Raw genomic sequence first — 26,932 nt, forward strand, 5'->3', positions numbered from 1 at the left:
TGGAAGAAATGTTTTCCTTCTACAGCAACAAACCCACCTCTCCTCGGTTCACTCTGGCAGAGAGACAAAAGGAGACTGCCTCAGGGTGACAGACTAGCATGTTTTCAGCAGCTCCTGTATTTATGGCTATATTTTCCTTTCCACAGTTCACAAACCAAAATAACAATCTTTCCCACAATGCAATTAAGGACTATGTGTACAGCAGGAGAACCCACAGCAAGCCTTACTACAAGAAAATAAATACTAGAGCCAGAAAGAAGGACCCAAAGCACATTTTCTTGTACAAGATTTTTTTTATATATATTACAAAATTACAGTTTCAATAAAGTAGAAAAATAGGAAATAATTTGGAAAGTGCTTGCAAAATACAAGCAATTCCTCGAAAGGCATTAATTATCCAAACTACTATACACAAACTATCTGAACATTCAGTGAACTACTGAGATGGTCCCAATCAATACGCTGAACATAGAGGTTGAGAAAAATGGATAAGTATGTTTTTACCAAAAGGTCTGCCTCAAACTGGGGAACGGCAGGTCTCAGTTACCGTTGTGGAATCCAGCTTCACTTGTGTCAGTATCATGCTCCTTAGGTAAGGGAAAAGGAGGAAAAAAAAAAAAGAAAAAAATAATTCTAACAATACAGTAGAAATGTCAGATTTTTGTCTTAACTATTTCAGAAACAGGGAATACTTGTCAGTAGGAACAGCTGACCTGCCAATATGCTCCAAACAGACTTTGAAGCATCAAATGTATTATGAAGAATTATTTCAACACAGTACTGCTTGTGAGTAACAACGCTGGTTTCACAGGGACATCATGGCATGAGCAAGCACTGTGAACATTCCCGAGGCCACGCTGCTGTTACTCAATGCGCCATTAGTGAACTGTGTTTAGCTGAAATTACCGAAACTACACTTGCATGTATTAATCCCCCAATTAAAATAAATGAGAGACTTAATAAATTGAGCACTACACATTCTATACTGATTAACAGTCACAAGTATTCTGGATCACACTTCACTGGTCTAATTTATTATACAACAAATGTCTTAACACATTACCTTGCCTGTGACAAGTGTAGCTGCTATGACGATATATCAGCCCCAGTGCTGATACCACCAATTATTCACTTGTAATTCTGTTATTAAAAATACCTGATTCAGCTTCTTAAACTCAACCACTTGGAAGAAGATGTGCTCCAGGATATGTTTGGCGTCTTGCTTCTCCTTTGGGAGTTTACTTGCGACGCCTAAGATATCGCCGCATTTCCGTACGTAAAACTCCAGGTCATCATCAGTACCTAAACAAGCATCCCAAGGAAGAAGGCAGTTGAATATCACACATATCCACATCAGCTGGGCAAAAATGTTCTACAAATCTCATCTGTTGTTGGAATTTTGGGATGTTAAGTCCTATAACTAAGTTCAGGGGACTAGCCATGATGTACTCCTGCAGCTAGTACTTCCTCATCTTTTTAGATTTAAGGTGTGTTTAGAATAATCTTAACATTTTAACATCAAAGCATAAGAAGATGTGAAACGAATCAGCAGAAGTGCACAAAGCAATTGATCCATGATGTACGAAACAGCAGGCAGAAACATAATAAAATGTCACGTAAGAAACATAATAAAATGTCATGTAAGAAACAAAATGTCATGGTACATAAAGTCACGTTATAGATTTTCAAGGCCTTTCAATTTCTCAGCCCAGGAGATCAGTGGATTTTCATAAATGAGGTCCATGTTTTAAAATTAAATATAACAACAATTTTCCTCCAAAAACTTGGACTTTATATATAAATGTGTAAACAATCAGTCTGCTCAGCTTACATTTGTTTGTAATCTCTGCAAGACGAGCTTTCTCAGAGGAAAAGGTTTCATCCAAGTCAAACAGCTCCAAAGGGGGAGGAGGCAATTCTCTGAAAGCAGGTGGAAAAACCTTGAAGAGAAGAATTAGCATGGGTTATTGCCAAATATTTTTCTTATACTTTACAGGTCTCTAAGACAACAGTTTTGGACTTAGATTGGACTTGAAGAAACTGTTTATAAAGTCAAAAGCAACTCCAAAGGCCACAGTACAGAGGTACACCTTTTTAAAAATTCCATTTGTATTTTGTAAAAATAAATGAATATTCCAAAAGAGTTTAGTCACAAGTATGCCAGAATTATCACCCACCATCACAACCAGACATACTGCATTTGCAGTTTGTTTTTAGTTTTGCTCCATGAGATCCAGGTGATAGCTGAGATAGCTGAGGTACTAAGCGCACCATAAGAGCTCACCTTGGAAACATATTCACATTACTTCTGGTAAGGGTATGTTCTTTTTCATGCAGTCACCACTTATGCCACAAGTTGGACTTGTGTTTTTAAAGAGCAGCACATGAGACACTACTTTCAGTTGCCCCCCTGCAGCTGTAAGGATCCCAGTAAGGTTTCCTGCAGCCAAGGTAAACAAGGATGGAGCCATGATGGCAAAACTCAAAGATACCTGCTTTTCAAAATAAGTTTGACACTGCAATAGCTCATGTTGTTGCTGCCAGCCCAAATCTCTGCTGGTAAAAAGTTTGGCCAGCCCTTGCTGTAAAAGACCAATGCTCCACTTTCTACTTCCCCAAAGGATATGGGAGATGGAAGAAGAGTGGGACAGACTGGCTCCTCCCCAGGCAGCAGTCAGTATATTACTCACACCACCACTGCTTTCTGAAATACCTCATTCTCTTTTCACAGTGAAGGCTGAACCAGCACCTCAGAGGACTAGGAGCAACTACTCAGCTGAAGGTTTATATACACACGGCATTCTGAGCTCTCTGGGAAGTTGTGCTATGGCACTGGATGCTACATTTGTGAGCTCTGTTGATAAAAATCAGAAGCGTAAATAAGTGCTCTTTCCTAAAAAATAGTCCCTGCAATGTATTCAACTCCCAAATGATTATTACTACAGCATTTCTCACTTTTTTCTTTTCTGTTTTTTTTTTAAAGAACTATGGAAATAACACACAGAGGTGTTACATGAAACAGAAGGGTTCTCTGTGTGCTGTATCAGCAAGGAGATTACTCACAGCTGGCTGGAGGACAGGTAGCGGAGTCTCAAATTGAGGCTGAATGAGTTGGAGGGGTTCATGCTTCACATTCAGCTGTTCATAAGCTCTGCAGCACAGAAAAAGACAAAGTATGAGAGAAAGAACGATACAACAGCCATTTCCACTTGCACGCAATAAAGGCTACAGAGATTAATTTTTATGAAGATATCAGGGTCAACATTATGCACAGTCATAGCATTAAAAAATGGGATGTCTAATTTTAGAAGGAGCCCAGAGAACTACGTATCAATAGTAACTGACTTGTACAGCAAGCAAATTAAAATTATGACTGAGACGATAATGATAAGTGGATATATAAGATGATAAAAAAGAAGGTAGTCACACCTCAATTCTTCAAGCAATTTTTAAAGGGATGAATGTGCATGAGCAAAGAGTGATCCAGTTCAAAAAGAGCAGACTTGGGATTTCAAAAAGGTTTTTCAGGAAGTCCATAACCAAAAGCTATTTTAAAAAGTTATTTGTTATGGGATGAGAAGGGAGATCCTACTATGAATTCACATTGAGCGAAAATACTAGAAATACAGAGTAAGAAGAAGAGTGTCCACAACAGTGTGGAGTTTCATCGAATCTGTGTTAAGCCTGCTACTATTCAACATGTTCATACATGATCTGAGTAACAGATGAGTTATGAGGGACAAAGCTGCTAGCGATACAAAACTGGTAAAACTGAGCAGCAGATAAATCTCAAGACATAATCATTGGGAAATGCAAAGATGAATGAAATGCAGCTTCAGTAAATGCCAAGTAATTCAAAAGTGGAAAAACAACCAGGTCTCAATTATCACTCCAGAAAGTACCCAACATCCCTCTAAATACTTCTAAAAATAGCAGTTCACTGCATCAGCAGTAGTCAGAAAAAAGGAGAAAACAATGTCAGAAACTACAGCTAAGACAAGAACCAAGAGAAAACATCACTGACACACTGTACAAATCTGTACAGATCAATCTTCTTGTATATCCACATTCAGAATGCTGCCTACAGCTCAGTCCTTTCTGCTTTTAAGTAGACACAGTTAAGCACAAACAGATAATGCAGACTACACGATGGAAAAATAAATAAATAAATGAATAAATCACAGCTGCTGACTCGATAACTGAAGGGAGGGCAGTTGTGTCCAGCTGATAAAGGCAAGTATCAAACAGCTTTGTGAAGTCTCTTGGGTTCTCATCTCCTTCTTGCAGACAGACTCGCAGCTGCTCAGACAGTGCGGCTGTATCGGGGAGCACGGTATAGTCTGAAATCTGAACACACGCACACAGAATCACACACCTACGATTTAAAAAGACCAACCCATTGACATAGTCGCTTTCTAGTTTATATCTCACCTAAAATCTCATCTAGAAATAATTGTTTCACTCTTTACCAGGTATGACCCTTTGCAGCACAGCTTACTAGGTTAGTAGACTGCGCAGACTCTATTCTCTTAGCTGTAAAGCTACTCGCCACATGGATGTTGTATCTGGATTTCTGTTAATTCTTTAAAATTAAATAAGACAGCTTACTAGTCAACTGTGCAAGACTCTCGTTCTTTTTATGCACACCGTGTACTATTTTATCACACATATTTCCAAATAAAAATAGCATTTGCATACATCAGTTAAAAAAACAACTAAAGTTGATACACAGGTTGATCCCTACTCACACGCAGAAAATCTGCCTTCACTTCCTGCACATTCCTCCTGTCTGAGGGCTCAGAGCGAAGGGCAAACTTATTATGCTGGAGCAGCAAATAATCTCATAAACATGGGCAAACTGGAAAAAGACTTTCACAAATGAAACCTGACAATGAATAGCAATCTGACAGAGCTAAGATACCATTATTTTTTATGCCTAATCCATCTGTTTTCTCAATCTCAGACCTTGAATAAAGGGTCTGCAACAACAACAGCATCCATCTAGCTGTTGACGATTTTGTGCTGAATATATGATTTGCCAAAACTGGTGCTAATAGATCACACTATCATTTATCTCCCTGTGATGGATCTCTCTTACCTCAGGGTCCTCCATATCCATCTGGTTTAAATGGATATCTGATGTTGTGAGCCACTGGAAAAGCACATCCTGGAGAAGGCAAAACATTAATTTCAGGAGGGTCCAAGTAATCTTGTATTACGCTTAAACATTCATATTAAATCTATTAAATAACATACCATGAAAAAGAAGAAAAAAAATGGGTAATAAATCAAAGACCATCTAGGGAGAAAATACAAACTTTATTTGTATTTACATATGGAAGCAATGAGTCATGGCAATAAGCATACATTGTATGAGGTGCATACTTTCAGGACACCTCAGCAGGAAACTCCCCTTCTCACACATAACAATGTTACATACCCCACTTTGGAACGTGCGTAACAATCTCCAGGTATCAGAAGCTACATATGCAAAGGTTTATTATTAATCAGTAGCCATAATCAAGCACTAGAGAAGCTAAGAAAAAGTAGTAAACAAAAAAAATCCCTACTTAATATTTAAATATTAATAACAATAAAGTGGTAAACAGAAGTAGGAAAAGCTTTTCAGAGTTCTATAACATAAATAATGAACTATATCTTTAAAAACTCCTTCCTCTTAGGTGTGCTCTAACAAATTCCTCAGGATGTTACTATTGGGTTAGAATCTCCATACTGAATCCATTTCATAGATGTCTCACTCCAAGATGAAGCTAGTGAGCTTGGATTCCTTTGTAAGTGCTGTGAAGATCCACTAAGGTGGTTTTTTTTAACAAACAAACAAACAAAAACTTACCATGATCTTACCGTTTTCTTCTTTATCTAAATACTGATCACAGAACATGTGGGAAGATCCCAGTGCTGCCATCTTTCCACCTTGATTCTAACAACAAAGAATACAATATAGCAAGACATCCTTCCAGACTGCAGTTTTAGAGGCAATTGTTAATGCTGTCTAATTACAAAGTGATTTAAAGAAATAGGAAAATTTGGAATAAGGAGCGGAAAAAGCAGTTGCAAACTTCGCAGGCTCACAAGAGCGCAGCATTATTATAACAGTATATGCTCTTAAAGCTCATAAATTTATTAAAAATACTGATCTGCATTTCCTAAAAGTAGACAGACAATTGGCTGGCAATCAAAAAAGAACAGAGAATATTGTCAAAAATAGCTGCACTTAGGCTATTTTTTCAGAAAAAGAACACACTCTTTTTCAATCAAGTAAAAAAGAATTAAGTTAAATGAATGCATTATTAACTGCCTGCAACCCATTCTTCAGTGTTCAGAATGTGAACCTAGAGGCCAGTGACATGCATGAATGTCAATATAGCACATATTCATGCCAGCTGATGAGAGGAGAGTTTGGTAATTTTATTAGTTGTAAGATAAAATGCAAAATATGCAGGTCATTCTGTTTTAATTTAGCTAAATTAAACATGCATGAAAATGCATTCATGAAACACCTTTGGAATTCTCTACCAGATTACCCCTTAATCCTTCCACCAGGACGTACGTAAGAAATATTAAGTTTTCAACAGGACAAAGAACACTGTAATGCTCCCTGCACCAACTGTGAAACCCATGGCGTAACATAACCGTGAAGACCACCGTAACAAATCTGAAGATATATCAAACAAAGCTCCAGTTCGTCTAACAAATTTCTGATGTTTCATACTCCACATTTGGCAAGGTTTTAACCTGAATTCTACATGCTTTACCCGCAACAGCATAACTGAGTAGTATCCCCTGCTCTTACTTCCCATTCCTTCACTTTCTGTTGCTACCCTCTTTTTCACTCCAAGAGATCTTGTTTTCCTTTTAACAACCTTCTCTGCTCTGCTTGAGAGACAACCTCTGTCTCTGGCTTCATCTTGTACCCTTGTGTCTATAACTTTGAGCTAGATAGGAAATACGATGCCATCTATTTGACATTCACATCACGGTATTATATCAAAGGAAGAACTATTGGTATGATGAGTACTGGTTTTCACTGAACAAATTTATTACACTTCAGCGATCAACCTATGCAAAACACTTCATGGAGGTGCAATCAAGTTACGTGGATTTCACTTACAGCATAATTAAATTATAGCTGTTCTAATTCTCAGAAGAAAATGCTCACCTCCACACCGATTACGTGAAGCACATAAACTGGCAGAGTCTTGAAACAAGAACACCAACCAGCAAGGCTATAATCCCAGTAGAGTTAAGGCTTTACAGAACTTATGTCATGAAAAGACAACTCTACCATTAATGCAAATAATGTCAATATTATCATGGATGCAAAATTAGGCATGAGTCTATGGGTCCATTTGATCTATGTGCAAATATTGTGTGGGTGGAGGGATTTTATTATATCTTACTCTGACAGCTGCAGATAAAATGTGAGCAGTAATTGTCCTTGTAAGTTCACCTCATGCTGCTGTATTGTCTTTGATTTATGGGTTTATTTCAGCCGCAACATGGGGGGATGAAGTTGGGAACCCTCAGAAAAAAAATCACCTTCCTACTGAAGATATTAAAAAAAACACAGTAGTGTTAGAAACTCATCTACATATTAAAAAATGTGTTAACGTGTTTATGTTCCCTAACAATATTAATCCTTTGTTCGTGCCCATCAACTACTACTAGACTTCTGAATTTTTTTTTTTAATAAGTTAACAGGGCTGGATGGGTAAGGTAACATATAAAAATCTACTGGTTCCAAGGTGACAGTCCTCTTCCTTAACTCAATATGGTGTATTTATGAAGCTAATGATAATCATACTTACTAAATGATCTCTAAAACAGTGGGAAAAAACACCAAACTTTAAAGAAGAACTAAAAAATATCCGTCAACCAAACAAGTATATAATCTTTGCTGACCATCAAATTAATTCTCCTCTGAACGCCATGCAAAGCTTCCCATAAAAGGAGGCAGGAGTCACTGGGCTCATCTGGAGTTGGCAGATGCATCAAAACATAGCAGTGGGTTTGTAAGTACTCCCAGAAAATACACTCACAACTTTTGTGTGGGGTAGGGGGAGAATGCGTGGTTTGTTACATGCAGAATCATACCTCATGCTGATAGAAAGCAAGAACAGGCCTGTTGAGTGGGAAGCAGACAGATCCTGTTGACAGAACAGCCGCTGCTGGTTTCATCACATTCAGGGTGGCACCAAATGGATACACAAAAGTGAGAGCTCTGCAGGAAATACAGAAACTCCGTAAGTACCTGTATGTATCAGGTAGGCTGGACGTATTTATAAAACTCAGTCTGTCTGCCTAAACTGCAAACTGGAATGGTGCACTGGTGGTGGAATGCCAAGAGGCATGGTTTTGAACATTCAGATCATTATAATGACATTTCAGTCTCTTTCTACAGGTCTTTCCAGGCTGACGATTTGTCTTAAATAAGGAACAAAGACGACTCTTGATTTCTGCTTCCACACTCCTGGACCCGTGAGAAGCGCAGGGGTATTTAACTCACAGATGAATATATATTCTGGAACAAAACTACATGAAATGTTTTTACACTTACATTTTTTCTTGTAATCAAACACATGGTCATTTATTAGTCTAAAAACTAGCTGCAAGGAGGAATACAAACATTAATAGTTATTTACAGAGAAGCTGTATTTTCTCAATACTTTTTCAGTCCTCTACAGCAGAGAGGGATGGAAAGCTAAAAATTGCAATAAATGTCTATCTTACCCTGGATTAAGACTCTTTAAAAAGAGGTAGAGTTGCTCACGTCTGCAGCCAGACCACCCACTATCTAGAGGTTATTCATATTTACATTGTTTAATCAAATTCAAATCCACAGACTAGGGGCAAAAAAGATCTGCTCAGGAGAGCAATAATTCCCTTCAAAACCTATCCCTCCTGCTCTTTTGTTGGTTATCAAGTGTTACTGAACAGATTCTCCTTTCCAGATATAACCTTGAGGAGCAAGAAGGTGACATAAGCAATACATTAGAAAATCTCAACATAAGCACAACATACTCCTGCTAAATTACAAGCCTGCCAATTCAAAGTTGGTCTAAACCTTTTCACATCAGCTACCTCAAAGGAAAGCACTTACTGTGAGTCATGTCCACTTCCATCTTCATCTGTTGTCTCAAGTACTGTTTTTCTTGCAGCTTCACTGACTCCCCTACATGTTGGAAAGCAAAACTTACTGAAAACATTATGGATTATAAGAGTTTACTGTAAAGATTTATATACCCCAAATATTTACCTATTCAAAACTCCATCAGAGATTAGTGCTTCTTTTGGGTGGTGGTACTTGTAATATACATTTCGTACAACAGCATCTTGAAGAAAGAAAAAAAAATAAGAAATTTACATCTCAGCTGATCAGTGTGCTAGCTATAGCAATGAAAAATGAGTTTAGCTCTTGGATTCCCTGGGTGTTTGCCTCTACCACCACAAAGCTGGCATATGGCTCCCAAAAGAATTCAAATCAACGTTCACTGACATTTCCTTTTGGACATACAGATTGAGAACAGGAATACATTTGCAAGTTCAAATAAGAATATGAAAAACAAGCACCTCTCCATGTCGTCTGCAAAGCAGAAGAGGCGAAAGGATGACCCAGTTAAAAGAATACATATCAAGTTTTACAAGCTCAAATTCTTTTTTTATACAACTTCCAAAAGCATGATGAATCTAATACTGTTGATGCAAAAAAAAAGGCAGTCTAGAAATGCCACCAAAGACCGTAGAAATATTTTATGTACACTGAGACACAGTTGGGGTTTTTTCACATTGGCAGTACAACACCAAATGAATGGCATTTTGTTGGTCTGCTAAATAAAAGTGCCACTGTTTATTCAGGGTGAGTATGAAGTGATTCAACCCATTAAAATGGAAAAACTGTTTGAAATGAAAGGCTTTTTAACCAAGAAATGCCACTGGAATTATTTTTTGTTGGTAAATAACATTAAAACTGACAACTATAGCAAAAGAACGGAGATGGTCAAGTTGTTATCAAGGTACTCTGTCCACAGAAAGCCCTTGATGTGTTTCGGTATTACGCTACCATGTACACGTAGACTGCAAGAACAAACATCCCTTAGACCTAAAGGTACTTTGTGAGAGGGATCTGCTTGGCTTACACCAACAAAGGCTGAACCTGCTCTTTAGATTTTGTTGAAAATGGAAGAATAAAAGGTACCAGCGAGCCCCATTACCATTATTGAAAACAATTCCATATTCTTCTAACAAAAAGTTAATATTTGTGCCACATCGGGACTCCCCGCCTTCTCTTAGCATCACCAGGATGGCTCCACCATCCTCCAGGAATTTCTTCAGAACCGAAAACTAGAAGACAACAAAGATCAAGAAAAAATATATGTGAAAGAAGCTACACACAGGAATGCAGGCAGTTACACTGAGATGAGGAAAGGCAGATGATTCTAACTACATGCAATGAACTTGATCCTACAAGAAAAGCATTCAAATTTCAATTTGTGTAAATTCATATAAAGCAGTATTACTGCAAAGTCTTCTGTGCTGTTCTTTTCTAACTTGCATTAAACAAATCTTAAAACATAATTCATTTGCGTTCAATTATTGACTTCTTACCTCAGCAGCACTGAACTTTTCTCTTGGCCCTGCTGTAATCCACAATTTTACCCCAAACAGTTTCTCAGATGTGATCTCATCTTTTAAGCTACAGATAGATTAATAAAGAGATGTTATTCTTGGATATAGTCCTGAACCACAACTTTTTTTTTTTTTTAAAAGGGCAAATAAACACAAATCAAATCACTTCAGTCACTTCACATCCTTTTATCTGGGTTTAAAGTTGACAACTCAAGCAAAAATAATCCTTACAAATTTCAACCCATTAAATAGTAAAGCCCCTCTAACAAGGTACTGTGGCAGATCCAGAAGTGGTATAAACTGTCATAGCTGCTATTAAAGTTTGCACCGAATGAGCTTCCTCTTATTCTTTGTTTTCCTCTGGACACATTTTTAGTGGACAGACAGGCAATATCACATGCACAAGGGCTGATTTCTTTTCAGCCCAAACTCTAAACCAAGATTTGGTTTAGACTCAAAAACTTGTATCTGGAGTTTCATCCTTATAACTTATGCTCTGTCTCTTCCACAGATAAGACAGCTGGAAGCTCCAAAAACAAATATGTGCAGCATCCAGCAGTGAAATTACAGCGAATGCCACAGAGTGCAATCAATACAGAAGAGATCTTCGCTTACCATACACATTCCCAGAGACAATTCGGGTATTCAATGCAGACCCCATGGAAATTTCAGGATCTCTCTACGCACTGCAGGTGCCCCAACCCCTACCCCCGGGGGCTGCAGAGCCGGGAAGATGAGGCACCCTTGCCTCTTCGCTCAGGGGCAGCCAGTCTCTCCCTCGGGGATGAGGTGGATCCACACAGCCTGGGCAGGCTGAAAGACGACCCTTCTCCACCAGCTGCAAGAAACCTACGCGTGCCTTCGGCCCTGCCTGTCAAGGACCCCCACACCACAGGAACGCGGCTCCTCCCCCAAGCCAGGCCTCCAAAAGAGCTGCCAAGTTACTCAGCAAGCCGCCTCTCACCTCTGTATCTTCCAGTTACCGTGAAGCCTTTTCCGCAAGGATTTGTAGCCGCTGGCGAGGGTGAAGGCCTCCCCTTTGGACGCGTTGAACACGATGGCGTTCCGTAGGCCCCTCTCCATAGGGTCACCCGCGGCTACCGCAGGAGAGGCCGAAGGACGCCAGCTCTCGGGACGTGACGCGAACCTCCAACGCTGCTGCTCCCCGGCGGGACCCCCGCGGCGGGTCCGGGGTGGGGCGGTGCGGGGCCCGCCCGCAGCGGCGGCGGGAGAGCGGGAGCGGCGGCGTTACCACGGCAGCGCGCCGAGGCCCGGGCGCATGCGCGGAGGCGGCCGCTCCGAGTGCAGAGGCTTGTTCCATTCCCGGGGAGTGGTGGGGGGGGAACGGGGGGATGATACCACTGCGGCGGGTAGGGGGGCAGCGGGCCTTCCCGCAGGGCACCGCCGGGCCGGCTCGGCCCTCGCCCCGCCGGGCCCCGCGGTGGAGGCTCGGCCTCCGCGGCTTCAAGCTGCCGCCCGTGGAACCCCGGCCCCAGGCAAGGCCGTGCTCGTCCGGTGACCGCTGAGGGCTGCCCCGGACCAGCGCTCGCGTGTCCGCAGCCCAGGGCAGGCCCCTGTGTCGTGTCCCCGCGACCCTCTCAGGGAACAGGTTTCTGGGCCTTGAGCCCAGGTAAAAAGCTAAAATACGAATCCTTCTGTTAGCATAATTTTAAAAAAAGGAGTTTCAGTGACTTTCTACATCCAGCCACTCTCAGATGCAGCATAAAACCAACACCCACCTCCCTCCACCCCTCACCCCCCACCTCTCCCCTACACAGACGACAGATGCACATCAGTGTATGCACTTTAATATAAACCATGTCATATTTCTGATCACCTCAGTATGTACAAGATAAAGTTTGATAAAAAAAAAATAATTCCAGCACAAGCATGAGCATCACACAACTTTTAGAAACCCCCACGTTTATCCCCTTGTTGCAGTTAGAAGCTCTTAGCCCCCTTTCTCCTCCCCCCAGCAACAGAACAACAAAATGACTTAAAAAAAAAAAAGTGGGAAGTGACATTCGATGAGTATAATCAGCATTTAAATTAAGGCAGAATAAATAACCATTCTATACCACTGATGGACATTTTCAGAGGGGCGCTGGAGCCTCTCCAGCAGTGTGTTGGTGTGCCTCAGGCAAGCAAAAGGATCCCCACCCCAAGCAGGTTTTGGCCAAGAGGTTGTTTTTATTTTGCCAAGCAGCTCAGCTTCTTCCCCACCCATTTTATCTGGGATTTCCCCCACACACACTGGCTCCTCCATAACAGCCTCCTCGTTGCTTCAGCAGCATCCCAGCCCTGGACCAGAGAGAGATGATCCCTTCACCTCAGGGAGGGACAGGCTGGCACAAAAGGCCACGGTGCAGTTCAGGATTTACAGACCTGCAGCTGCCTTTGGAGCAATAACTGATGAACAGTTTCTGAGCCCAGCTCAGTTGAGGATGAGTGGCTTAAGTGGCACAGTCCACTTAAAGGAAGGAAGCCAGTGCTCTTAGCAATGTGATGAGTTTCCCCTCTGTATTATAGGGGCAAAGCAGTTGGACAGAGCTGGGCTGAGTTAGCTCCACAAAAAAAAAAGTGGCCCGTTAAAGGGACATGGCTGTTGATGTGAATGATGGTACCTCAACCCTAAATACAACCACAGAGTGAATACAAGTAGCACAAGACACCCAGAGGGAAAATAATAATAATAATGTGTCCCACTTTCCCTGCCAGTGGAACAGTCATTTACAGGTAAATCCGCCAAACAGCAAAAGTTAAGAGCTCTGTTCCATCCCAGTTAGTGTATTAGTCCCAATTCCTTAAACCATGAGCAAAGGACAGTACCAATCCTTTCAAAAAAGGAAAAACAAATAAACATAAAACCACATTCAGTTAAAATCCGACTTCTCAAAGCCTTTGTAAAACCTAGATGCCCTCTTCAGTTGGTGCATAAGAAAATCCTAAAAACGCATCTGAGGCACTGGAGCTGCTGGCTGCTAGGTCAGGCGTGCGGGTGATGGAGGCGGAGATCGCTTCTTGGGTGAACTCTGGATCAAAGTGTCGCAGATCTGCTGGACCGGCCTAAGCCAAGGAGCAGAGAGGCACGTAGTCATTTCAAGAGAGCAGATAGACCCCAACCAACCACTTGTGCTCAGTCTAACACAGCTGCTCTGCCAAAAGTGTCATCACCACTGCATTTGCCATTCCTAACCTGCATTTCAGCATTCCTCAGTGTCACCATAAGACATCTGGAGAGGATTCCTTTTGTACCGCTATATAACAGACACTGACAGAAATACCCACTTACCACATTGGGGTTAAACGGAGGAGTAAGCCTCTTATGGTACAAGTCATCCCAGTTTATTGGGCTGAAGAATACGTGGTTCTTTATCTCAAGCTGCACAGAAAGTGGGGGGAAAAAAGTCAGTCTTCTGCCAACCCTCCTTTCCCAGCACCTGCCAGCTGGTTTCATAGCATTAAGTGGTTGAAGCAAGGCTTGGAGCTACCACATATCCATGTAGGGCCCGTATAGCAAATCCTTAACACATGAGGGTCATGGTCCAGTAAGCCCTTGAAGGGAGATGACACCATCACACATTGGTGTCCTAGCTTGCCACCACACCTTGAATCATAGTGTTTCCCTTTGGAAACTTAAGTCAACCCCATATGCCCCTTTTAGGGGGCTGGAGAGACATCAGCGTGCATGGAAAGCTCTTTCTAATGCAGCACTGTTATCATGAAAGAAAGGCTCAGAGTAGAAAGGTTTCCTGTCCATCCTCCCTCCTGATCCTAATGGAGGCAACCTACAAAGTCTGTCTTGGCACCCAGCCTCCTCTTCTGGTCCTTGTGGAGAAGTCCCTGGAGGATGTCACAAGCTGCCACAGTCTTGCTTCCTTGGATCTGGAGTGGCTTGTGCAGAATGTTGTCATACATCTGAGACACATCCCGGCTGTAAAAAGGAGGCTAATTTGAAAGAGAGGAGAAGCAGCCAGGTAAAACATGAGCTACCATAAGGAACCACACATCACAGGTCAAAATTAGTCCTGCAGCGAGCAGATGAGGGAGACCTGCCATGTCTCTCTGTTCAAAAGGGCAACGGTATTATTGAACCAGGTCATCTAATTCAGGATTCAGTTGTCTGCATCAGGTACCATGTGACACCAGACCAGCCTCACACCACAACTTCTGAAAATAAATTCTCTGCCATGTAAAGTAAAACAGACAGCTTCCAAACTTACCAGTCCAAAGAGCATTTCATAGAGGACAGCTCCTAGACACCACCAGTCTACTGTCCTGTCATACGGCTCCTTCTTTAGCACTTCAGGAGCCAAGTACTGGGAAGAGTGAGAAGTAAATATTTCAGTCAAATTATAAAAAGGAAGGGCTTTGCCCTCGTAAGTACACAAACCTAACTGCAGTTCAAGCTGAGCAAATGCATTAGGAAGCAAGCAGATGCAGCTCCTACTATACTTTGATAAATTCCCCACTTGCTTTAGAGCAATGTGTTTAAAAGACACCTTCCAAAACCCCCGAAGTGTTTTTCTGGGCTACAGAAGGTTCTTTTCCTATAGAGGACTTGTACAAGGATTTGCCATCCACCACAACTCAGCCAGCAAACGCCTGTCCTGCACTGACACCTCTAAGGGGCTCCTGTGGTTTTGAGAAAGCTGCAGTGTTCAGTCCCAGTAAGTGTGTCCAAAGCAGAAAAACTACCAATAACTCCCACCAAGGAGCAATGGGCAAGAATTCAAGCGACCTGCAGAACAAGCAGCACATCAAGCCTGGTCTCACAGAGGATTATCTCTGTGTACTATCTGGCTCCTTGTCTAGGGCAGAAAAAAAAACCCACACTAACACCATACACCAAAAACCACAAAACAAAGGTCAGACATTCCTGCTCGGTTCATGCTGTACTATTGCACAAGTGGGTCTGCACTGAAAGTCAAGGGCTACCACCAGGAAATTCCTGTCCACTTCTACTGAGCTTGAATACTGAAAGCTGTCTTGTTTACAGATGCTTCTTCAAGCTACCTGAGGAAGGGCAGCAGGACAGGGGTATTACCTAAGCTCAAGTGCTACCAAAATGCCCAGCTCAGGAAGAAGCAGGAAAAAAAAGCCTCCAAGAAGCCAAACTGGAGATAGGTTTTGCTAAAACCTATTTGAGGTGTACTGGAGAACAGGCGTTTTCTCCCCTCTGGGCAGTGTTCACATTCCAGAGGAGAGCCGGGTCCTCTCCTCTGCACAGGGTGTTTTGCAGCTCTGGCGTATCAAGGACACGCAGGAGAGCACAGCAAGGTCCTGTGTATGTCAGTACCAGCAGGCTCCTGCTCTGCAGCTCCAGGGTATCAGAGCAGGTAAACAGCCAGCTCACAGGCTCCCAGGGTCAAGGTTGCCTCAACAGCCACCTGGAACAACCCCAGTTTCACAAGACTGGCCATCTCCAAGTGCAGGGATCCCTGCCCCGATAGCACAGCAAGTTTAGAGTACCAATCGGCTGTTACAGGCAAGACCATCTCTGCTGAGTAGCAAAGGCCTTTATCTGAACTCTAACTTCAGGCTGACAAGCTCAAAGAGCCCAAGACGGTCTAATTCACAGAGCCCATGTTTTGAGATGCTGAGCACCCGCACAAGTCTGAGACCCAGTGCAGCAAGTGTCTGAAGGCTTTCAGTCCCCAGGTCACAGTGAAACCCAGCACATGCTGTACCTCAGGAGTGCCACAAAAAGTAGAGGTTGTCTCCTCTTGCTCCATTCCTTCTTTGCAGAGTCCAAAGTCTGTCAATACTATGTGTCCCTGAAAGGAGAGAGAGAAATTTCAGCTTGCTCCACTTTTCTAGAGAAGAGAAGAGATTTCCAAGCGTTGGCCCTCACATGGCATCTCATGTATGTTTTAGTTCCCCGCTGCTCATCTGCTTCCCCTCCCTCACCTTCCGGGCATCCTATAGTACAAGTACAGGAGCCTATAGAGAAAGTAGAGTCTAGATTTTTTTTATTTTTTAATTTGTCTACAACTGCATGGCTATGAAGACATCCAGCACTGCTGTGCTTTGCCACTGATTTATCCCAGAGCCAGTTTACACAGCGGTCACCACCAGAGCAGCAGCAGTGACTTGCTCTTAGCACCCCTGATCCCTGCCCACAAGTCATGTCCCACAAGCTTTTGGGAATGAGCTGAGAGGGCTCCAAGTGGGAAGTTCTGCAGAGGGCAGGTTCACTCCCTCTTGCAGGATCTGCGCAGAAGCACAGCAGTGCATACATACAAAATCCATGCAGTGAAGTGAGCTGTAGCCCAGCTTGCAGAACCATAGCCCTCTGTTTATGCTCCTGATGCTTTTAAAGTCAGAAGGAAGGCAGCACAAGCTGTGAATATACCTGGCAATCCAGGAGGATGTTCTCAGGTTTTAAGTCCCTGCAAGACAAAAAGTGCTGTTTGAGCAGGTTTGGCCAGATATTTAGAAAAAGCCTGATGTGAAACAGGACCAGCTAAGAACAGGAGCTCACAAAACTGCCCAATGCAGTTCACCAAGACCTTGCCAAAGCGCAGATTCCCATCACTGTTGGGTATCAACATACAATGTCCGCAGGCATATAAAGACTGCTCTCATACAGGATCAGGTATTAGCCTGCATTTCCCTGCATGTCTGTGTATAAATTGGGACAGAGAGGCAGTTTCTTCCTTCTTATGCCAGGGTTATTTTAGATCTTTTCACCCAACCATTCTCCTTCCCACTATCAGGCTGGGAGCATTTATTGCCCATCAGGTCCCGTGCAGACAGCACCCTGCCTTGCAGGGTAAAATACCAGCAGTGCACCATCTTGTCTGGGGGTAGGAGATCCTTCAGCTACTCTAGTCCTGCCTTTTTCAGGGCACCAAAGGACAACTTTTCCCTCCCCAGCACTGCACACAGCCTGGCTGGGCAGACTTGGTGCCCCTGCTCTCACCAGCAGGACACGTGCCTTACCTGTAAATGATGTTTAAGGAATGCAGGTACCCAACTGCACTAGCAACTTCTGCAGCATAGAATCGGGCCCGGGGCTCCCGGAAGCAGCGCTCCCTTTGCAGGTGGAAGAAGAGCTACAAACAGATCATAAGGTTGATCATTCTTTGTCTAAATAACTGAAGGATATCTGGAGCAAGCCTAAAAGCCAGCTACTCAAGTGAAAACTGATTTGCAGCAAGTGGCACATGAACAGCACCAAAGAAGCTTAAACCAAATGATTTTAAGCAATCTAAACACCTTTCCAGAAAGGGTTTCATTTGCCCTCCTCTTATGTCACCATCTCACTTAATTCACTGCCCCAAAACTGGTCATCTGCTCATCTAGTTAAGCTTTCTAGGTTGCTACAACCCACAGGCCAATTATAGCTGTAGTATGGCCATGAGTGGTACATGCACAGAGCTGAACCCACTAAGATCCCCAATACAGATTAGACTTGGACAGGACAACCATGTTAACAGTATCTCCCAGCCAGTTTCAGACAGCACAGAAAAAGACAGATGAAGAAGGAGGAGCTTCTACAGGACAGAAAAAGAAGTCTGCAGTAGAATCACACAAGAACCAGACTGGAATCCAGAGCAGGCCCACAAGTGGGTTTTGCCTAAAGCTCACCAACATCAGCATTTCCCATATTCTCCACAGGATTTCAAAATACCCCTAGCATGTTTTTCCTCAGTGTCATTGCCTTGGTGGAATCAGCTGGCACAGGTCATACCCAGCAAGATCTTCACTCAACTTACAAGTGAGATAGCATGCCAGCCACTCCTAACCCATCCTTGCCAGCAGTCAAGGCAACGTCATAATTCAACATCATTATCTTCTGACAAGAAGCAGTTTTAGGCAATAACGCAGCATTTTTGGGAAGGACCACGCAGAGGATTAAAATAAAGCATGTATGTGCACTCACCTCTCCCCCATTTACATAGTCAAGCACAAAGTAAAGCTTCTCTGAAGTCTGGAAGGAGTAATGGAGTCCCACAAGGAAGGGGTGCTTGACGTTTTTCAGGAGCACGTTGCGCTCTGCCATGATGTGGTTTTGCTATCAAAAAGCAGGCAAGGTGTTAAGAGTTTCAGGCAAGGGTCCAGTGCAGTCTGCCAGATGTGCTCAACTGCTGTTTTGAAAACAAGCAGAAACTGGAAGTTCTAGGAGGTTATCTCCAGCCCCAGAAAGGGCTCTCTCCTCTCTAACCCAGTTCATCTCAGTTCTTCTCCATTTTCCCATGACACCAAGAAATCCATGTTTAACACATGACTTGTCTACATAAATGCTCACTCAGCCAAAGACACCTCAATTGCATTACCAGGATTGCTCATACACTGACCACTATTTGCAGAAGTGGTCAGGGAGAGCAGACGTACCTCCTTTTTCTTTAGGATGGTTTTCTTATGCAAGACTTTCACGGCATAAAAAGTCCCATCACACTTGCGTTTGGCCAGGAGAACCTGCAACAGAAGGTCCTGGTCACAGGTTTCAGTCTCACCTTCTGCCACTTGGTTAGTGATTCCTCACGAGCTCACCACTCTTGTGAGTGATTGTACACAGAGTACAGCTTCAGGGGGTCAGGTGCAGCTTTTAAACACCAAGCTCCAGCCCACCAGCTTCTCAGCACTTTCTCATTGCCAGAAAAAGGCACGTGATGTTCCCACACATCTCTTACACACCCAATAGAAAGTAGTTTTGGAGGATCTGGGGACAGTCCCATTTAAAGTGGATCCTTGCTACCTCACAAGGTACAGATTGGTCTAGACATCTTTTGCTAGCTGAACAAGTCTGGGGCTTATTTTGAATCAAGTACTGCTCCTCACCATCACCACCCTGAGAATAAAACATCTCACGTTTCTGTCCTTAGAGAGGCTGCAGGACAGCTCAAAGAATGGACTAGGAAAACCCTGTCTCAGTTCTCATCTTGACTCAGTCCCACTCAGGCCAAACTCTGCAGGAGAGATGCAAGCAAAGGACATTGCTAGAAACCCCTTCAGCAAGGAAGTCTCTTTCCAAGCTGCCTCTAAAGAGCTACAACCCACCTGTAGCTTACTTACAAATCCACTTACTTTTCCAAAGCTTCCTTTGCCAATAACCTTCAGGAAGTCAAAGTCTGTTGGCTTGGCACTGTTGGGCAAGAATGAAGCAAGTTAATGTTTCTTGGAGAGAAACATGCAATAGCAACACTACCATCAAAGCAGAGCTCCTTCTTGGAAACAAGAGTGTTTGTGAAAGGGATTAAAGGGCTCTGGATGGGTGACCCTTGCTCCCAGCAAGCAGGGGATTCACACCATGTATGTCAGTGCACCCAGCAGAGGATGGGATCCCTCAACAACCCACCAGCTGAACACAGCAGCAGGTGAAAGCACCCGTCAGGACCAAGTGGCACCTGTACAGGGCAGACAGTTTATCCCCATTTATTGGCAGAAAGTCAGGGCACCAGCAGTGATGATGATCTTCCCTTACTACCTCTCAAGAGAGATGGGACAAGGGGCTGCAGACATGGACAGGATGATTATGATAACAGGGACCATCTATAGCTGATGTTTTGAAAGCTGATGCGTTGGTGATACACATGGTATTAAAGTCCAAGTAATGTAATTGTTACAACTTCTGCAGACACCACCCGTGCAAGACACAGGGACCAACTGCATTCCCCTGCCAGATCCCTTCACTGCACGCCCCACACCCTACCTGGCTTTTGCAGGGAGCTTACTTTGGGTTAGCAGAAGGTCCAAGGTTGATGTTGTCAGCTGGTGTTGGAGGCTAGGGAGGATAACGATAACATTAGTCACAAGGACCTCGCTGCAGATTGTGCTTTCTCTTCCTCAATACGACTTCCCTTGCACAGAGCCTTTGAGAAACACCCATCAGCAAAGGACACGGTGCCTTGGTAAACCAAGTGATGGGGAAAGGGAGGACAGAGCTGTGCCCTAAAGCAATAGTACAGCTGGAGGCTGTACTAAGCTAGAATCTCATCCCGTACTTCTGCACAAAGGAAAAACAAAAAAAAAGTACCAAGAGAGTGCTTGGCTCCTGACTTGAGGATTTCGAGACCTGCCGTGCTGCCACAGAAGAAAGGCACTGCATGGCTCAGCTGCCCACCACAGCACTGAGACAACGCATTCCCCACTGCCTGTGCTGAGCAAAAAGCCCTGTGCACAGCTCTGAGACAGGAACACTCCTGCAGCAGAATATCAGCATCCCTCCCCAAACCCTGCAGCCCTCTGTCCGCCCCATTAACACCCAAAACTGCCAAGTCTGGGGCCTTGGAAGTGGCCTTATGCACACCCAGCACCACAGAGGTGCTCAGCCCTCTTCCCAATGACAAGGAGGTACATGCATAAACACACACATGATCTTCCTCCTGTTCCTGCGCCCCAAGAATCTCCTGCTCCGCAGACTCTGGAACCATTATGCCTTGTCCTAAAGGCTATATAGGGCCTCTCTGTTCTCCTTTTCCTCCACCCAGCATCACTCACAGGGACAAGGCGGCAGGAAGCCTCGCAGCAGGCTAACACAGGCTCTCCTCCTTGCCTTTCTCCTACAGGCACCACCCCTCTCCATCCCAAAGGTGGGGACTTGCTCTCTCAGAGCCATGATCTCACCTGGGTGCTTTTGTCCGGGCTCCGAGAACGATCCATTAAAAAAGCAACTCGTTCAGCACTTTGGAAAAGAAGAACCCAGTATTGAAAACAAAATCCAAGAAACAGCTTCACACCATTAACCTGCCAGGGACCAGCGCAGAGCCCAGTGCATGCTTGCCTCCATCAGAGAGGACCTCAGCTGAGTTCCCCAGGTGCTACTGGTACCCCAGCACGGCTGCTCCCAAGGGGCTGGGGCGCACATGCACTGGGGGAGGCAGGGGACAGTTGGTGCACGCTGACAGGAGATGGGGGAGGAAAAAGATTTGAACAAGCACAAACATTAAATGCCACAGTTAGCCCTTCATTTGCAATGGGTCAGGGTGCTGACACATGAAGACCAGCACAGCCCCAGCAGAGACACAGCGTCAGGGGCCAGGCAAGGCTGCAGCCCTCCTGGCCATGGCCAGCCCCCTCCCCACCTCACAGGGGTGCTGCAGCACCCAGCCCTGCACCCCAACGAGTGTCCCCGCAGGGCAGCCAGGAAAGTCCAGCTGGGTCCAACCACCAAGTGCCATCAGGCTGGCAGCAGTTAGAGGCTGTTCCCCCAGGCCAGGGCAGTTTGGGGCTGTTGGCATTGCAGGGAAGAGGGGCTGGCCATGGTAGCCATGGTGGGCTCGGTGAGCAGAGGTATTAAAGCACAGGGTTCTCATCTACCCAGAGCAGCTGCTGCTGGGGCTGGACAAGTTGGACTTGAACAACACTTGTTGGTTCAGACCCACCCTGCTCAAGCATCACTGGGGAGGGATGGGTCCTGCCACCCTAGGGATTCCTCCCCTTGGTTTTAAGGGTTCCCCCACACTCCTTGCAAAACCAGGATTAAAGAGATGACAGGAAGAAAAAAAAAAAGCAGCTCTGTACCCTTCTCCCCTGCCCCAGAGCGCTTTGTCCATTCCTGCTCAGCCCCACCAAACTGTTGTACACCACGGGGAGGTTCTGAAGGCTCCCATCCTCCCAGCCACCCTCCACCCTGCCCATCCAAAAAGGGGCCTGCGGATCCCGCCAGCCTCCCCCGGCTCTCACCTGTGGGTGCTGCCCCTCTCCACCCCCACGCATCGCCCGGTGCAGACCCACGGCCATCCCCGAGCCCCCCTCCGCCGCCGCCGGGCTGCCCATGGCAGGAGATGCCAGGCGGCAGCGGGTGCTGGCGGCCATCCCCGGGGACTGCCCACATGTGGCCGGTGCCAGCCAGCTCCATTCACCGCCCAGCCAGCGCGGGGTTATCTGGCTGAGCTTTTAAAGGGCTCTCATCCCACTGGAGCCTTTCATACTCACTACGAGCAGAGCCTGGAGCCAGAGGCCTTGATGGTTTGTCCTATCCTTTCGCGGCCGTGCTTGATGAGTTCTGTGAGGAAAGTTGGAGCACCGAAGCCGATTAGCTGGCAGAACGATCACAAGTGCACAGAGGCACGTTTGTTCTTCACTGACCTTGCTCTTCTCTCCACAGCCACCCTCCTCCCCCTTCCACCCACATACCAAAATAACCAGGAAATTATAGGAACCAGGACAGCTCCCCTCCCACCCCAGCCAGGAGCCCTCAATAGCTCACAGGACAGGGATAGGTGCCACTAAACAGACACTGTCTCCCATTGCAGAGGGGACTCAGGCTAAAGCACCACCATCACGCCTCCCTGAGCCACCCCTGGGTCCCCAGGAGGGACAAGGAGAGTGCTCACAAGGACTATGTTGTACTGGGCTACGTCACACATTTGGCACATCCACTGCCCCTTTCATTCAGGGCTCTGCGAGTAATTAGGGACATGAATGAAACCTTTCAGGGCCCCGCAGGAGGTAAGCCAGCACACACAAGTCACAGCAAGTAAGTGACTTGCCCAAGGACACGCAGCCAGTGCCAGAAGCTGGGATTCCCACCACGGAGCATCCCTGCTGCTCTGCCGCGCAGGCGGTTGCCAGCGCCCATCATCATCACCTCTCCCTTCGCAGAAAGGCAAAGTCCCGAGCCTGCTCCTCCCAGCACAGGCTGAGCAAGAGAAAAGCCTGAGAAGTGCAACCTGGGTGGAGGAGGTCCTTGTTTTGCTTAGCAGTAGATAACAAAAATATTCCAAGGCTCATTATTCCTCTCTGGCTCAGCCCTAGTTTTGCTACTGGAGGGAAAGAGAAAGAATCAAAACATTCACAGAAACACACTTCTTCCCCCCACCAAAAAAGTGCCTTTGCAGACACAAGCAAGTTGTCATCCTGGAATAGCTCTTCTACTGACCAAGGACTTGGCAGCGCCGGCTGCCAGAGCCCATCTCCCTGGGCAAGGAGTTTGTAGGACAACGAGCTTTGAAGTAAACACAAGCCCATTTGCAGAGCCTTTCCCACATGGGTCTTGGGATCTGGCAGGTTGCAGGACCTGCACACTCCAGAGAGCCACCAAACCAGGCACTGCCGGCAGTTCTGGGACCTGGGTGCAGATCTGATGAGAAGCCAATACCAGGCTGTGGTTTTAGAGTTTCTGAATGGACAGGGAGGAGAAAGCAGGAATTTGAAGAAACACAAACCATTCAGTGAGTGATCTTACAGCATCAGGCTGGTCCGAGACCCTGACCTTGTCCACCACTTTGCCCTACAGCAGGCAGGAGAGCTTGTCCCAGCAGGCACCCACCAGTATGGACAGCATGCAGGCAGCACCCACAGAGATCAATCCCCACCTCCTCCCACTGAGCATAGTCCTTATTTCCCTGACAGTCTGGCTGTCCTTGGCTCACCGAGGTCTACTGAAAGTCATCCAACGCCTGCCTCGGGGCTGCGTCTGTCCCACAGGCTGCCTAACAAGCTGCCCTGATACCCTGGTCACAGCACAGGGATGCCAGCCCTGCTGTCTCAGAGCAGGCAACCACTTACTCAAGGCTCAGTGCCAGGGAGGAGGCTGGCACAGGGGATGGCCAGGGGCACACAGGTGTGGGTGGAACAAGTCCCAAGCTGCAATGGCAGCAGTAGATAGAATGAGGGCTCCCACCCCCTGCCCAGGAGCTTCTCACCACAACAACCCAACCAAGCCCACGCAGTTTAACACCTCACTCCTGCTCCACACGTGCGGCTCCATCAGGTGATGCAGCCTCTTCCCTCCCAATCTGAACCCCCACAAGCTTGGTTTTGGCCCCAGGGTCAGCTTGCTGCCACTGACACTGTTCTGAACCCAGATGTAGGGGGAAAACACTGACTCAGGCACAGGTGGACCTGTCACAGCTTGGGCATCTTGGGGAGCACGTGGGCAAGTCACAGAAACACAGCAGTCTGGCTTGGAGTTATTTGCCGGCAGCACAGGATGCAGGACAAGTTCCCGGCTTGCTCTGAGGGGCTTGGACAAGGACCTTTCGCAAGGTCTCCACAGCCTGCAGCTAGGCAGGAGCATCGCTGCTGAGCAAAGGCTGCACAACTCTGCCAGGGCCACAGCCTGGCAGCCCATTCATGCTTCCCTCCACCAGCCCCATTCTGCTCCACCGCTTCTTTGCTGGAAGTGAAGCTACTCAACAAGTCCCTACTGACCAAGGGCAGCATTTTCCAACAAAGCTATTTCATTAAATGCACTTGCTCTGAGGCAAGAGTCTCTTTATGCACTGAAGTACCATGCACGTTTTTAGGGTAATTATATCCCCATCCCGTATCACTTTCTATTCAGGCTCAGAGACACCTTCCCCAGTCCAAGCCCACCTTCAAAGACAGGTTAGTTTCTGGTTTAAATCTCCCAAGCCATCAAACAGGTTTTTCCTTATCTCTAACAAACCCTACTCCCCCTAAAGCACAAAGATTTCCTGAGCACACACACGCTGAACAACAGAATCAGAAATGGGTCACGAAAATACGCTGGAATCCTTGGTTATACATGCCTGGCTGCATCCCTCCTTGTGCCTGCTGGGGCAGCAGGGATGCTCCAGGCACGGCCAGGGCCACAGAGAGCATCAAGCAAACAAGTCTAAGAGTTTCCTGACACGGTGTGACTATTACACACCAGGAACACAAACCACTGCATCCCACAGCCCCCTCCTCAAAGACCACTTCACCCCAACGCCCAGGCAGAGGCATCCCCCAGGCAGCAGGCACCCACTCATGCAACAGAAAGGTGCTACTTACAAGTTGGAGCAGTTAGAGCAGCCAAATCTCCCCCCCACCAAACATCCCTCAGTAACATACGTTTTCTTCCCAGCACAAGCAGCTCGCTCTTCCTTCAACAGTTCTGCCAGCGGTGACCCACATTCCCATGCCAGCCCAGCATTATTTGCTACAAACACATTACTAATGCACCGCGTACCTTGCACGGAGAGGCAACCTCATAGACTCGTCATCTGCAAGCTGCCTCCCACCCTCTTCCCTGATGTCACTGCTCTCAGCATCGTTTCCTACCTAACCTAGATTGCAAACCCCTCCGAGCAAGTGCCTCGTCCTCTCCCGCTCTGGGAAGGGCTGGCTGCCAGCATGGAGAGGCAAGGAGGCCTGGCAGGCTGTGGCTGGGACAGCAGGCGAGGGTTTGGAAGCAGCACGGGGTTTGGAGGGGCAGGGTTGAGAGGGGGGCACCTAAGGCAGCCCACAGCTTTCCCCCAGCGCAGGGGCTGTGTGCAGCTTAAGGGGGAAGATGCCCCAGTTTCAGCTCAGAGAAGGAGCCCAGGGGGAGGTGGGAAGGAGGACTCCTGCAAACACATGCTTTTACAGGCAAAAAAAACCCAAAGCAGCCCAGGCTTTCTCCTACTACAGATCTAAGAGAGAGCTCCAGGCCAGCTCTGAGCTCCACTTTCATTCCCATTGAGACACTATAGCACACAGCAAGTCCAGAAAAAGGTTAGGAAAGACTTTAAAGGACTTCTGCACTTGGGGAAGCTTTCTTAGCTGCCCAGTGCAGAGCTCCTAGCTTGTTCAATTTTCTCTTGAGGATCCTTTCCCCTACACCCCAGGGACACTGTAAACCAGAGCAGGAACCCCAGCCAAGCACTCCTGACTCTAAGAAAGCTGGAGCCCACAGACAAACAACCCTCCACACTTTAGAGAAAACCTGCATGCAGAGCTGGAAAAAAAACAGCAGGTAGCTAAAGCTCACAACATTTTATAAAAAAATAATCCCATGAAAACAGAGAACAAAGCTTCAAACACACCTGGGAGCACATCTACCAGCAGAGGCTGTGTCCTGAAGCACGGGAAGCAGCCCACAGCCGGCGAGCACAGAGACCCCTCACTCCCCATCCTCACACCAGCCCATCCTCACACCAGCCCACCCTGCCACCAACTGCCCTGGCAGACCAGAAGCCCAAAGCTCTTTCCTAAAACTCAGCAGAGAATATCTTTAGTTTCCTGCAGTAGTTCATTCAGCCCATGAACACTAACACTCCCCACCTTCTCAGGGTGATCATGCCACTGCTGCTGGCTCACTGCAGCCCTTTAAAGAGAGCAGGAAAAGCTGATCAGCTGCAAAAAATTAAGAAACACCTGCTAGATATACCCAAGGAGTGAGAATTTGGGTGGGGGGTGGTGGTTTTGGATGAGGAGGGAGGGGTACAGGTGGTGGGTAGGAGCCAATTACATCCCAGCTGGCATCTCGGGTGGTTCAGAATGATTTTCTACACATGGTAGTAAGCTGGAAATTCGTCCATTGTCCTCTGGCTTGGAGGAAGGTCAAACCTGTCATTTGGTTCAGGTCAAACCCAGAAGAAGCTGCTCCTTCCAGTGTCCTCCACTGACC

At 46.0% G+C, this 26,932-nt stretch overlaps 2 protein-coding genes across 2 annotated transcripts; both read right to left on the minus strand.

Annotated features, from left to right (window-relative positions):
- Window positions 1–322: 322 nt before the first annotated feature.
- On the minus strand, window positions 323–11,894 carry IFT52 (intraflagellar transport 52). The gene is made up of 13 exons (XM_068419715.1): window positions 11,612–11,894; window positions 10,627–10,714; window positions 10,233–10,362; window positions 9,278–9,353; window positions 9,122–9,193; window positions 8,116–8,242; window positions 5,855–5,941; window positions 5,099–5,167; window positions 4,193–4,347; window positions 3,064–3,151; window positions 1,832–1,940; window positions 1,157–1,302; window positions 323–587 (listed from the first exon to the last, which is right to left on the minus strand). The coding sequence occupies exons 1-13, from the start codon at window positions 11,728–11,730 to the stop codon at window positions 540–542; spliced, it is 1,314 nt and encodes a 437-aa protein (XP_068275816.1). The 5' UTR covers window positions 11,731–11,894; the 3' UTR covers window positions 323–539.
- A 1,663-nt stretch (window positions 11,895–13,557) lies between these two features.
- On the minus strand, window positions 13,558–22,453 carry SGK2 (serum/glucocorticoid regulated kinase 2). The gene is given in 14 exon segments (XM_068419678.1): window positions 13,558–13,713; window positions 13,940–14,029; window positions 14,440–14,595; window positions 14,871–14,966; window positions 16,338–16,424; window positions 17,003–17,039; window positions 17,593–17,705; window positions 18,536–18,667; window positions 18,988–19,071; window positions 19,681–19,738; window positions 20,328–20,377; window positions 21,220–21,277; window positions 22,279–22,345; window positions 22,348–22,453. Coding segments are annotated over 14 exon segments (1,290 nt in total).
- Window positions 22,454–26,932: the final 4,479 nt, after the last annotated feature.

Source organism: Nyctibius grandis, chromosome 28 (assembly GCF_013368605.1).
Source record: "Nyctibius grandis isolate bNycGra1 chromosome 28, bNycGra1.pri, whole genome shotgun sequence".
Taxonomy (NCBI): domain Eukaryota; kingdom Metazoa; phylum Chordata; class Aves; order Nyctibiiformes; family Nyctibiidae; genus Nyctibius; species Nyctibius grandis.

What these genes read in the sequence shown, in the direction of transcription:
- IFT52 (XM_068419715.1), bottom strand. Translation starts at nt 11,730, where the DNA reads ATGGAGAGGGGCCTACGGAACGCCATCGTGTTCAACGCGTCCAAAGGG. An exon ending in GGTAACTGGAAGATACAGAG is followed by an intron (nt 10,715 to 11,611) that starts GTGAGAGGCGGC and finishes ATCTATCTGTAG; the next exon opens with CTTAAAAGATGAGATCACAT. An exon ending in AGTTTAAGAAGCTGAATCAG is followed by an intron (nt 588 to 1,156) that starts GTATTTTTAATA and finishes CCCTTACCTAAG; the next exon opens with GAGCATGATACTGACACAAG.